Source organism: Alosa sapidissima, chromosome 5 (genome assembly GCF_018492685.1).
Source record: "Alosa sapidissima isolate fAloSap1 chromosome 5, fAloSap1.pri, whole genome shotgun sequence".
NCBI lineage: Eukaryota > Metazoa > Chordata > Actinopteri > Clupeiformes > Clupeidae > Alosa > Alosa sapidissima.
In genome coordinates, this window is record NC_055961.1 from 26803652 (window position 1) to 26818186 (window position 14535).

At 46.6% G+C, this 14535-nt stretch overlaps 1 protein-coding gene across 3 annotated transcripts in view; it reads right to left on the reverse strand.

Moving 5' to 3' along the window:
- Positions 1–14535, reverse strand: part of robo3 (roundabout, axon guidance receptor, homolog 3 (Drosophila)) — a 117196-nt gene that overhangs the window by 35697 nt on the left and 66964 nt on the right. For all 3 annotated transcript variants that reach the window (XM_042091193.1, XM_042091192.1, XM_042091194.1), the window contains exons 3-4: positions 1116–1273; positions 442–562 (exon numbers count right to left, since the gene is read on the reverse strand). In XM_042091193.1, coding sequence (XP_041947127.1) covers positions 442–562; positions 1116–1273 — 279 coding nt within the window. The remainder of the gene's footprint in view (positions 1–441; positions 563–1115; positions 1274–14535) is intronic.

The window sequence follows — 14535 nt, forward strand, 5'->3', positions numbered from 1 at the left end:
ACTGGGGCAGAGAGAGAGATAGAGAGAGATTGAGGGAGGGAGACGGAGAGAGAGAGAAGAGACAGAGAAAGAGAGAGAGAGAGAGAGAGAGAGAGAGAGAGAGTAATAGATGCAGCAGTAGTAACTTATATGTTCTGGCATGTGGGGTCCCTGCACAGCTTTCACAACAGGAATACAAATGTGTTTCTCCTGCCAATAGCAATAACAATTAAAAGAACCAACAGAGTGTGATAGAGGAAAAGAGAGAGTACATGAAACAAAGAGAGATTTTTAGCATCATTTTATCCTTAGGATGCTTTGGCAAAGCAAATATGTGTGTTTGTCTCATGCCAAGATCATTTATTGGATGAAATGAACTGAAAGAGAAAGAGAAAGAGAAAGAAAGAGAAAGAGAAAGAGAAAGAGAAAGAGAAAGAGAAAAAGATAGATAAAATATCTTACCGAACACCACCAGCTCGGCAGGGTCACTGTCCCTCTCTCCCACCATGTTTGTCCCCACACACACGTACATCCCTGCGTCGCTCTTGCGTGTGTTGGAGATCATTAGCTTCCCACCACGGACCTGGAGGCAATCAGCGCAACGCAACATCAGTCAGTCAGTCAGGAGCCACAGGCCCGTGACCAGCTGGGCAAATACACATTTCCCACGTCTGTCACAGTCTCCTGAACACTGCCATTACTTACAGGACACTGCAGAGTACAACACCACCAGACTGGCACTATGGGAACCTAGCCATTTATGTGTCAAGAGTATATATGGGCAAAGTACCATTTAGAAAAGTGTTGAGAATTTTAAAAAGACTGTATATCAAATTTATGTGGGAATGTGAGGCAATGACGGCAATAACACCGCTCTGTGCTGAAAGTCATCAAGCACTCAATCAAAGTGGGCAGATATGAAAACCAAAGAATGGCCTTAGTGGCCATTTTGCTCTTGCTGTGCATGGAGCTAACTTGACATGATCGTTTTGCCCTTCCAGCCTGCAGAGAGATTGAGAGAGAGAGAGAGAGAGAGAGAGAGAGAGAGAGGGGGGGCGGGGAGAGAGAGAAAGAAATTGGAGGTGACACGTTTGAGCTGGTGGTGCATGACGTGGGCGTGGGTGGACTGGACTCACGGTGATCCTCTCGTCCTTGTCGTTGACGCGGGCGTTGTTCTTCTTCCAGGAGATGGTGGGCTCAGGGTGGCCACGGGGCGGGATGCACTCCATGACCGCCGGCTCGCCGGCCGCCACCACCACGTCACTCGGACTCTGCCGGAAGTCATCACGCAGGACTGTGGAAGGAGGGAGGGAGAGCGAGAGAAAGAGAGAGAGAGGACAAGAAAGAGCAGTGGTTAGGTTTTTGTAAGTTACCATAAATTACTCCAAAACTCAAATGTTTTGATCATTTACTTTTGCTTACTTTTATTTAAAAAGAGGATCCATGAAAAACGACTAATGAAATGACTAACGAAACAATTACTATTCAGCACACATCCACATCAAATTTCACATTTCCAGTCTTGGGTGCACGTTCCTTCACAAACTCTCTTTTCTCATGTACAGTAAGCTCAAGCACCCACTCCAGCAGCACACAGAGAGCAGCCCTCATACCGTATTATAGATCTTACACAGTATTACTGACCCCAGTTCAGTGTGTGTGTTCAAAACATGCATTCCATCTGACACATGTGAAAAGTAGGCTAACCTCCAGCTGCCCTTCTCAAGCCTGCAGAGTTGGATGCCACCGGTCAGAGCCACAATCGAGATTTTCATTTTATTGCAATTTATCGGATTCTTCCGCATCACCACTTCCATTACAGTAATCTGCTGGGCTTCGTATCGGCCAGATTGCACACCAGTCAATTGTCATTTCACTCTGCGCGTTTCCAATTGCCGCTGATGCCCTAAAGTGAACAGCACGCGCGCGCCCAAGCACAGTATGTCAGGGTGCAGTTTATGAAGAGTGGTTTGTGGGATATTGCACTTGACTAGTTCTGTATTACACCCAACTGACGACCAGTAAAAAAAAGGCTGCCAGTGCATCCATTTTAAACAGCAGATAGCCCAATGCCAAGAAGCCAGTGTGATCAGTAGTGTGCAGCTGTAGGTGGAATAGGCAGGGCAAGCTGCTGCTTGTCTAATCCCACTGAATGTGGGTGCTGTGGCTGGTGGCTTGTCCGGCTCTGAGAGTCTTTGCTTAATCTGGCCACCGTGAAGCCAGGCAGCAGACTCCGGGGCGTGAATAATTCATGTGTTGTTTGGTCTGAGAGGGGTCATGGGCAGACAGGCCCATGTGGTGGTGGAGATGCTACCCTAAGGCACATGCTTGAGTCTTGCAAGTCTCTCTCTATCTCTATCTCTCTCTCTCACTTTTTCTCTCTCTCTCTCTCTCTCTCTCTCTCTCTCTCTCTCTCTCTCTCTCTCTCTCTCTCTCATACGTTGACTTTGAAAACAGAAGCAGAGAAGCCTACTATACACTGACCTATAACCATTCCTTTGCAGAAAGACAGAAAGTTTTCTCACTCGTAACTTTATCTTGGAAAAAACACACATCCACACCAACCCACACACGCACACACGCACGCACGCACAAGCACACACACATCAAAAGTGTCTTGAAGTTCACTACCCTTAATTTAACTCTAAAAGTCCAAACTTTTTTTTTTCCTTTCCTTCCAAATTTCTTTTTTTTTTTATGAAGATGCTTCAAGATTGAATATTTGAACATCAAGGCGTGGAAATAATTAAATAATGGATGAGGACTGCAGAGGCACTGCAAAAGTGATCAGTAATTTTTGATACATCCTCAATATGCAAACCCAGGCAGTGTTTCCACAGACCGGTCCAAGCAAACCCTCATTACCATTTTAGATTTATCTTAAAGCAAACGATAAAAATGAGTGTCTGGTGTGTCCTCCTCCCCCTCCCGCTCCTCTGCCTCTGAGAAGAGGACGGACAGCCAGCGGCAGCAGATAGCGAGGACAGGTTGGGAGTTAGATTGGGGCTGACTGGTTGGTTGTTTCACTTGGGCCAGACTCTCTGATGCAGGCCTTGTTTGTTTACATGGGCAGGTTTGGAGCCTTGGGGGCGCTGGGAGGGGAGTTCTGTGAGCTGTGAAATATCCGTTGAGTGAAGTCTCTGTTGAGCACCAAATCATATCTCAATATCTCAAGGTTGTCTTCAGGTTCTTAAAGGAAGCGCTTGTATGCCAAAGAGCACTGCAGTTGAACAAGTCAAATGTGGGATGTTTGGTGAGAGCGTCACATATTCACCCAGAACACGTACAGTGTGAGGCTTTCTTTCTCTCCCTCTTTCTCAATTCAATTCAATTCAATTCTATTCAATTCAATTCAATTCTATTATATGATATTCAAGTTATTTTATTGGCAGGACAAATGTTTTTGTTTGCATTGCCAAAGCAGAACATTTAAACACAAGTTTTACATACAACACACAAACACACACACACACAAACAGAGAGACAGAGAGAGAGAGCGAGAGAGAGAGAGAGAGAGAGAGAGAGAGAGAGAGAGAGAAAGGGAGAAAGTGTGTGGGAGCTGTCTAACTCTTTGGGAGAGGATAGATGGCCATTAGGGTTGAATTACAGTGCTAATGTCACCACAAAGTCACCCCGGTGGGAGGGCGCCTCAGTCCCGTCTGATTAATGGCCCTGGGCTAATGAAAGAGGCCCCACAACAAAACCGGTGGATATGACCAGCCTGCGGTGGCTGCCAGCCCTGCAGCATGTCTGGCTTAGGACAGGGCCACGTCAGGGCCAGACTGTCTCAGAGTCACAGCCAATCAGACCTGGAAGTCTGTGTGTATGCATACACTGGGATTACTTTAAATGTCAGGTTCTGATACTGGCTGCGGAATCTCATTATAACGGAATGAACAAATATTTCAATATTTTATTGATTTAATATCAAATTGATAATGAATAAAACTGAGCAAGTTGTACTTTCATTTCACTTTTTTCTAACCCTTCATAGCTTATAGAAAAATGCCTGCCTTCACACAGCTATATGAAGCTTTCCTTAGTTTCAGTTCCAATAACCATGTCCATTTGAGTGAACATGAACATGCCTTACATTTTGCCACAAGTAAACACACCATGTCTTTTTTTGGAACGAACATGCTACAGTCAGACTGTCTTATATTTCACTACAAGTAAACAGCACATGTCTTTAGATGGCTGGGCCTAAATGGACGTACTAGCAGCCATCTCTACAGGCCATCTCTGAGAGTGGACTGGGCATCCCATCTCTTTATTTGGACATTGCCTGCATGTCAGGAGCATCACAACATATGTACTGAGGATGTCTGTGTCACTGTTGTCGCAATATATTTTATAAATAAAAAAAGCAACACACCATCCTCAGAGTACCAACATTCAAATACAACAACAAAACAATCAACAAACAAAACAAACAATGTTTTCTATCGGCACTATCTGCACCAGCTCGCAGGCTTTTACATGACACCACTAACAAGTCCCCGCTTTGACACTCCAGCACAGAGATGCAGAAAGTGAAGATGCATCCTCCTTTCGGCAAGTACAATTCAATTGATTTCATTTAGATTCTTATCACACTGACTGACCACTCCTTAGCACTTGCAGCCATCTCCAATACATGATGACTGGACCCAGTATCATTCATCTGGTTTATTTACACATGAGCATCACAACTTTATTTACTGCAGCTATCCATACACAACAGAGCGCTGCATCTCACATTGATCTGCAGGGGAAGAGTGTAGTGGAACTGATATCAAATATAAAAGATTGATTCAGATCGGAACTCCAACATCTTGGATGATAGCTACGTCAATCTGATGGGCATGCTGCATATCAGAGGGTGTTCCTCTTCCAAGCTTGGGTCAGTGCCACTCTTCTTCTGTGCTGGACAGACACCAACACCTTCTGCACCACCACTTCCATCATCCTAATCTTTGCTGGTCCATATCGCCCAGATTGCACACCGGCCAACTGTCATTTCAGCCTGCACGTTTGGAGTTCCTGCCTCTTCCAAGCTTGGGTCAGTGCCACTCTTCCACTGTGCTGGTCATCCCCCATCACCCCAACACACACACACACACACACACACACACACACACACACACACACACACACACACACACACACACACACACAGACACACACACATTTTGCCACACACACAAACCCACACGGCCACCTTATAATGCATGATTAGGCCCTGGCACCAGCGGAGCCATGAGGCGGATTAAACCGGTGAACTCTGACCCCACAGTGCCAGCCTCAGGGGGAGGCTCTCCTCTGAGAGCCAACAAAGCCCCCATAATCCTCTCCTCCCACCCCCTGAAGGACACTTCAATTAGAAGGAGCCCTTTGCCACCTCCTGTAACCTTTCCTCATCATCCCAGACAAAGATCTGCATTTTTGGGGCTCTTAGAAGTAGGGCTGCGGGCTTCATCATGAAGTGTCTGTGTAAAGTATGTGTGCATTTCTACACTTATATGTTTATGTGAATGTTTACGCCTTTCTGCACTAAGTACTGCTTAACTTATATGGATAAATAAATTAAATGTCAAATCAATCTTGCAAAATGATGTTAGTACTTTTCTATTAGCATTTTTTTAGCCTTGGCGCATTTGTTTAAACATATTTTACAAAGTACAAATCATGCCGCGAATAATATCAAATCATCCAGCCTATATGCCATATTCATGAGCTCATCTATCAATTAGTATAAATTCAGATTGATAAAAAAAGAGCATATCAAGCATTTCCAAATGCCTCTCGCTTTATTTGTGACTTTCATTTACCACACACACTCTGGGCAACACAGCAGCTCACATTTAATTTCAATAGTTTATCGTGATTATCAGGCGCTCATAAGAGGATTCGTTTTGCCACCACAGTCATTTTAGAAGCTCATGAATAAAATATCTTGGAGCGCGTACGGGAGGAGAATGACAAACGAGCGGCGCTCGGAGCGGAGAGGTTTATGTTGCAGAGCCAGAGCACGGGATAGGCGGCTGTCGACTTCTGTCGACGTGTGTTTATGACGCCCATACGAAACAATCTGTCGCATACACTACTCACACACCATACACACTCGATGCTAAATGAAAGATAATAAACATTTCACTTCTTTCATCTCTGTTCACCAAGTGTTATCGTCTTAATCATAGTTGTTTAATTATGCAGATGGTCAGAGCAGTGTGTTTTGAACAGCATTTAAGTAATGAAATGTTTAGTGTATGATCCATGCTGTGTGTTCTACTGTGTGAGTATAATCAGAGTGCCCACCTGTTAGTGGGAACAGTAGCCACACACTCTTCAGCATCCATCTGCTCCTCTGTGGCATCTATTTATTTATTTAGCTGCATAAGCAGATCACAAGCTTTTTGAACTGATCTGTACAGAAAAAAATCACATCTACCTAAAGGGCACTCAAACCTCAATGCACCTGTTAACTTTAATCTGTAATCCTTCTCTTTTATGCTATAATATGCCTAGCTCTCTATACTTGCAGCTATCATGATGACACAGCACACACACACATACACACACCAGTAATGAAAGATTTCATGGTTCATACAGCATACCGTAACAATATATTAACTGAGCCATGAAGTAATTTTTGCTGCATTGGAACACTGTCCAACATGTTTTATTCCTGTTTAGTATAAATAAATGAACGTGTATTGGCAAGCCGCAGCAGACATGTGTGGAATCCATAATTATAGATTAAAAACTACAGGCTAACATGTAATTTGGGCAGCATGTCATGTAACTGCTATTGACCAATCTTCTAACACTGCTCATACCCAATGCATGAAGGTGAGGCTGTCCTCTGTCCTCCTCCTCCCCAAATCCCTGTCAAATTAATAGAAACCCCCTCCAAACCGGGACGGATCCTGACCAATACAGAGTAGCCAGATGAGATGACCACAGTGATAAGGTCCGTGTATAAAAACAGCATTTGCTAAATGAGGGCCCACAGATGAGGACAAAGACACAATTACCAGCGGCTCCAATATAATACCCAGCTCTGCTCTGCTCCGATCTGCTCTTCTGCTGCTGCGTCTGTGGCAAGCTAATGAAGCCGCCACTGCTACCGGCCTGATCTCATTCTACACAACAACCACCACCACCACTCTCTACCCCCTCTCTCTCTCTCTCTCTCTCTGCCCTCTCTCTCTCTCTGCCTCTGTCTCTCTCTTGTCATCTTCTCTGTCTATCTTTTACTTCCTTTATATTCATCTCTCTCTCTCTTATCCTTTCTTCTGCTCCCTTTCTCTAAGTCTCTCACTCCCTCACTCTCTCTCTCTCTCTCTCTCTCTCTCTCTCTCTCTCTCTCTCTCTCTCTCTCTCACACTCCCTCACTCTCTTTATCTCTCTTTAGCTATCTCTCTCTCTCTCTCTCTCTCTCTCTCTCTCTCTCTCTCTCTCTCTCTCTCCCTCTGCGTCTCATGTGGCTGTTTTCTGTACTCATCCCTCGTGGTGTCAACACACTTCAGCTGTGGAGTGCCCCTCTTACGTAAGCCCGGTGCTGTCCCACATCAAAGAGGGGATCTGGACGGGCGCTGCCTAAAAAGAACCTCCTGACAGCACTCCTCCCCGCGGTCACGCACAACCACTCTCACTGTCTCACGGTCTTATAGCTGTCAGCACACCACAGAAAAACACAACTAAGGATCTAAATAGGGGACTCGTTACAGTTTATTATCTAAACAATCCAACAAGTAAATATAAGTTATTGTGTCTGGTGTTGCATTTGTGCTTAAAGCAACTAGTCTTGCTTTTGATGTTGGAATTGTTGTTGTTGCTGTTGCTTAGGTGTTTGATTGTTTATATAATGTTATTACGGTTTTATTTTTTTTTTATTTTTTTTTTATTTAACATAAGGGGCTGTGCTGTTTGTAGTGACGTCTTGGTGAGATTCCCCCCATCTCTCTGTCTGCCTGCTCGTCCCTAATACTGGGCAGTCTTTGTTGTGTGCCCTGACCGGAGTCAGACGGTCAGCTCGTCGCTGGCTTCCTGTGCACAGCTGTCATGGAAAACGGACGCCCTAAGCGGTGGAGCTGGACTTGTTCTTAGCCAGCGATTGAGATGAAGAGCTGGGGGTTGTGAGACAGCTATCAGAAGGGGTGGGGGTGGCATGGATGTGTGAGCCTTGTGTGTGTGTGTGTGTTGGGGGGGTGTGTGTGTGTGTGTGTGTGTGTGTCTGTGTGTGTTTGGTTCAGCGTGGAGCTAAGAGGCACGTGCTGCCTAGACATCTGTCCCTCAACATCCCCAACCCCCTCCTGCCCTATCCCACCCCCACCCCGATCCTCATCCACCCCCCCACGCCGACCCTCCAAGCCCACCGCCCCACCCTCCGCATCTCATCATCATCTCAAACCCCGATAGGATCAGAGCGGAGCGGAGTGGAGCAGAGCGGAGGCCCACTCTGGATAATGAGTCCAGCGCTGGGACTCAGGGCTGACCGAGTGCAGGGGGGGGGGGGGGGGGGGGTTAGAGATATTGCCTTGGGGAAAGTGGGAAATCACCACAGAGTTTAGGTGACACTCAGATGTAGATTTTTTCCCCCTATTTCCCCCCCACACACAGACACACACACACACACACACACTCACCATCCTGTGCTTGGTGCTTTTGTTTGTCAAGGCGTGCCTGTCTTGTCCTTGTGTGTGTGTGTGTGTGTGTGTGTGTGTGTGTGTGTGTGTGTGTGTGTGTGTGTGTCTGTGTGTGTGTCGCACCACTCATTTAGATGCTGTCTCTGCTGTTCAGCCGTCACCTGAGTCCTGTTAGGAAGGAACAGCTGGGGATGTGGGCCTTTCCTCCCAGCCTGACGGGGCCGCACGCTTGATGGATGAAAAGCATCTGGCCACAGCCACACGGTTACAGGGTAACCATGCTTACTAAACGCCTCTCACGCTGACTGACAAAGAACAAAAAACAAGAAACCCTACCATTTGGAGGACAACATCTGACACACACCAATCTGTGTGTCTGTTGTTTGTTTTGGTTGTTGTTTACTAGTCTCAACCTATTAGGAAACGATGGAATGACTGGAATGACTTTCTCATTGGGAGTTAGAAATTATAAATGCAAATTGGCCCAGAATCCTGTTTGAGAAGCTATCAGTTATCAGACCCAATGGCAACAGCCCCACAACTCAGCTTTACAGCTGTAACCTCCTAAAACACACACACACACACACACACACACACACACACACACACACACACACACACACAACACACACAGAACTACCAGTAATATATCATCAGAACCCCGACAGGTGCAGAAACAAAACAACTACAACCCACCCCCATTCCACATACAGACACACACACACACACACACACACACACACACACACACAAACATACAAACACACACACACACACAGACACACACACAGACACACAGACACACAAACTCCCCAAATGATATGCATTCAGTTGGAGAGATTTGGAGGGGGTGCTGTCAAGGTGCATCATTCCGAGGCTTTTAACTGCTCATAAACAGTCACGTGTGGTGTGCGCCGACACCTTTTAGGCGCTGGACGTGTCAGGGCAGCAAATTGAAGTAATAAATGAGCCTTCTTTACGGCGAGGCCGCATGTGCACAGCCAGAGGTGGGCTGGAGCAGGTGGGGGAGGGGGGGGGGGGGTCTCTCATTATCAGGGGTCCACAAGGAGGTATGGGGGGTCTCCCCTGTGGACCCCAGGAGAGGAGTGTGTGTGTGTGTGTGTGTGTGTGTGTGTGTGTGTGTGTGTGTGTGTGTGTCTACTTGTGAGTGAGTGAGTGTGTTCATGTGTGCGTGTGTGTGTGAGTGTGTGTGTGTGTGTGTGTGTGTGTGTGTGTGTGTGTGTGTGTGTGTGTGTGCGTGTCTGGGTGCTGATGATCTACACCCACTGGTGGTCTCCCCTGGCGCCTCCCCAGTTGCCCTGTCCCGGGGCGTCCTCGTAAAGCACACAGCGCCCCACTGACGTACACACACCCATATTTCACCTCCGAGCAGCGCGACAGACGTGTCCAAAACAAGCACAAGCACCCTACCCATTCAGACGGCCTAAAAAAGGCATCAGGCAGTAGCCAGAAGTGGCCCTCCGTGCCCTGAGAGGCCAGATGGAGGCTGTAGATCTCCCCTGCTCTCCATCCTGCTTTCTTTCCCGTCCGAGGGCCGGACCCTCCCCTCTGATTGAGATTCATGTCTGAGACTTTTACTTACGAGGGGCGGCTCTGCTAACCTCTACTTCAACCGTCCTCAAGAAAAGGAAGTTAGGGGGGCCAATCGATGGGTCATTCATTAAAACACTAATTCAGCCCTAAAAGTCTTCGCCAAACACTAATTCAGTCCTGGAAGTCTCACTGAACACAAACAACTAGGGTGTTCCCTCATCAGAGCTTGGTTCATTTTGTAGAACAAATCCAGCGTGTTTTTACGAACCAGCCGACTGCTCTTAAAGTTAACATTTGAAAAGTATCACTCCAACTGCCATCTGAAATGTGCCAACATTAGGCATGCTATTAGCATGCCATTACCAACTCATTAATGAGATCCCATTATAATTGCATACCCTTTTGCAAAGTATGCAGTAACTGTGTTAGAATGGCACTTTTGTTCTCACTTTAGCAGGGAAGGACTTTTGTAAAAGACAAAAAAAACTAACCGTTACTTTGACTACCCTCTTTTCACTGCAGGGCACGCACCCACACAGACCGCAACTGAATTAATTATTCTGACATAAACGCTGCCATAACTGCGCCTCAGATGTCAACAATAATCCCAGTGTCTGGGTTCAGGGGCTATTGGGGGGGGCTGGAGGAAGTCAGGCGTTATCATTGACAGTGACATGCTTTAATTGTATTCTTGAAAAAAAGAAATGTACCCTAAAACAATGCCACTACATGGACACAATGGAGGTTATTTTAGATGCAGTAAAAGCTGACAGTGAGGGAGGTGAATGAATGCTTAATATATGTGATGTCAATGTTCAGTGTGTACATTTGTGTGTGTATGTATGTGCAGGTCTGTGTTTGCATACATGTAATATGCATTTGTCTATGCACGTGTCAAGTGTGCATATGTGTGTGTGTATAAGTACTGTGCATCCATGCACGAAAGAGTACGTGTGTGTGTGTGTGTGTGTGTGTGTGTGTGTGTGTGTGTGTGTGTGTGTGTGTGTGTGTGTGTGTGTGTGTGAATGCCTGTGGACAGGCAGGGCAGAGTGTGTTTGAATGGAAAAACTAAAATGTGTGAGAGGGTGGGACAGGGACAGGGACAGAAACAGGAACAAGGACCACAGGAGAGCAGAGGAGGAGCAGAGGAGGAGCAGAGGAGGAGCAGAGGAGGACCACAGGAGAGCAGAGGAGGAGCAGAGGAGGACCACAGGAGAGCAGAGGAGGAGCAGAGGAGGAGCAGAGCAGAGAGAGAAGAAGAAGAAGCAAGAGGGTGGAACGGAGTGGTCAGGAGAGGACAGGACAGGACAGGAGTGGGGCCCTGCGGTATTGATGGCCTGGCCAGGGGGATCCCTGTGGCCCCCCGCGGCTTCCCCTTTTGTATGCAGATCGCAACAACAATAAGTCCATTAGTGAGGTGGTCTAATCCCACGCGTGTGGCCACGCATTGTCAGAGCTAATAGAGACATTGTCTGCCCGGAGAAAGAGGATTACTTTAATCTAGTAATGGTCTGCAGCTACCACTCCGCTCGTCCAAATGAAGGGGAGTATCGGTCGGCCGTCGAGGTGACCTCATTGTCCACTCGTGCACCTCAACACCCCCATATGTCTCATCAAACCCCCCCCCCCTAAAACACACCCCTAAACACACAGAGACAAACACACACAAACACACGCACAAAGAGATACTCACAGACACACACACGTCTACTGTACTTGAGCCATCTGGTGGGGAAAACATAATGAACCAGTAATTAAAACTATTTCATGGCTTCTGCCTAATCACCAAACATGACACCGACGCAGTGTGACATTGAAATCAGCATGTAATTTGGTTACTGACGAATGAGCTGAGCAGGGGGGGCTACATGACAACATGGGCAGGCTCATGTTGCACCTCTGGGTATGGAGAAGGACAAGTCCTGTGTGTGGTCCAGTCTTGGCTATTTAAAAAGGGAACCATTTAATGTGATGAATCGGCATGAAATATTTACCCCATCTGCACTGTAGACTCTAAATCGCGAGTGTGGCATCTGTGAAAAAACGGTCTAAACCGAAGTCAAGATTGTCTCAGCAGACGGGAGCAGACACTGATGAGAATCATAATGAGTAAGCATTTAGCATCATTATGTTGTGGCAGTGGAAATCTATCACAGAGTGAAATTTGTTTCTTTCACACAAAACATCATTAAAGTAAAGTTAACACAGACAAACAACAAACAAAAACAACACTGTTGTTGACAGTGGAAAGCTGCCTCTACTCTCTTTATTCATACGTTTCACAGCAAACTTCAGATGGCCAGCACACTCTGCCAAAAATGAAAACAAAGCAGCAGCCTGGACATGTGGACCAAATGTGACTTTAAAAGCAACTGTCCACAAATCCAATCCACCCACAGCTCTGCAGGCTGTGGTTTTAAGCTTTGAGGAGGGGGGTCTCCAGTCAAGTCCGCACAGAGAGAGAGAGAGCAGAGATAGAAAGAGAGAGAGAGGAATAGCAGAGAGAGAGAGAGAGAGGGAGAAAGAGAGAGCAGAGAGAGAAGAAGATCAGAGAGAGAGAGAGAGAGAGGGAGAGCAGAGAGTTGGCCCAGTGCCCTATGCCTAGTGGCCCACTCCCAGAGTGCCACACACACACACACACACACACACACACACACACACACACACACACACACACACACAGATACACACACAAACACACACACGCACGTTCTCTGGGCACAGCCAACGGGGAAAAAAGCCATCAGCCATCCAGTTAGAGGAAGCACACACACCAACACACACACACCTCACATACCAGGAAACGAGGAAGTCATGCTGTCATGGTCTATCAGTGTAACAAGTAGCCAGCCTTGCATGGCATATCCCTCTCATGATTTGTAGTTCTGCGGGTGAACCCCCGAACATGGTGTGTCACCACCGTGTTAGTATTTATTCATTTGGCAAAGGCTTTTCTCCAGGCTCATCTACAGACTATTACAGCTTTCCATTGTGTGTCCTCCTTCAGTATCGAACCCATTGGCTCAGTGCTGTCAGCACCCTACGCTACCAGTTAAACTACAAGCACTGCAATCCTGAGATATTGAAGGCCACTTCCATGGCGTGCCTTGAAACAATGTGGCTTTAAGTCTGAGTCTGCCAGTTCATTGTTAATGATGCTGCATAAATAAATTACTTTGATTTTTTTCCGAGCCTCTCTTTTTTGAGTTAAAATGACTGGACAGATGTGGACAGATATCCGGATAGTGGCATAAAGTGATGGAGAGAAGAGAGCATCTCCAGCTTTGAAACATTAGAGAGGCGCTCGGTTATATTTCTGGGTTCTTTTTTTTGTTATAGAAAAACTGCACTTCTGGGAGAGATTAACAGCTTGCTGGGAAACATTACTTAATGTCTATATTTTAACAGCTTTGTCAATAAAATACTTGAGGGTGAATTAAATCTGAAGTTGACATTCAAAAAGGCTTTTCCCGTTAAAAGCCGGAGTCATGGGAGGACAACCACTGAAGTAAAAACTGTTCTACCAACCACAGACGTACAACCTCAAACCAGCTACATACTTATGGCATGAGCCGATCAGTGTCAGACAGACAATTAGCACACACCCTTTCTCAAAATAGATCTGACTGTGAAATAACACCACAATTACACTAACAGTCTTTCTTTTTATGGGAATATGGGAAAATCGATAGCCCTTTACCAAATTAAACTGTCCAATAAATATATTAATCACAATTTACATGCAGTAGGTGTCATTTAAAGCAATACCAAAGCAACTGCCTTCAGTTTTTAGTTTTTTTTTAGGGGGGGGGGGGTTATAAATACCAAACAAAAACAACCAACAAACGTATTAATGATTCATTAGCTGCGCTGGGTGTTGAGGGTGCTGTGTGGAGTTCAGTGTTTCCCTGCATGACAAAGGAAGGATGACAGTGCAGGATGAAAGAGAGAGGGCCAGGGGCCGGGGTGAGGGGTGGCGCTGCTCCGTGGTTGCTCTGGTCAGCAGTGATAATGGGCATTGATGCGCCTCAACGGTCCATGCTGAGCCCTATTGTTTGGGGCTGACCCTGCGTGCTCCTGCTGTAACCCCCGCCACACAAAAGCTCACAGATGCGCCCGCTCTCATTAACATGGGGGTGTGAGGGGTGGGCTTGGGGGCTGTGTGTGTGTGTGTGTGTGAGAGCGTGTGCGAGGGAGGGGGGTTGGAGAGGTTTAAATCTCCTCCCCGCACCACCTGTTGTCAGTTCGACCCTCTCCCCTGTCTCTCTCTCTCTGTCTGTTACTCTCTTGTCTCTCTCTCTCTCCATCTCTCCCTCTCGTTCTTTTTTCCTCCCTTTCTTTGGCGAGCCGTGGCCACCAGCCTGGCCTACTG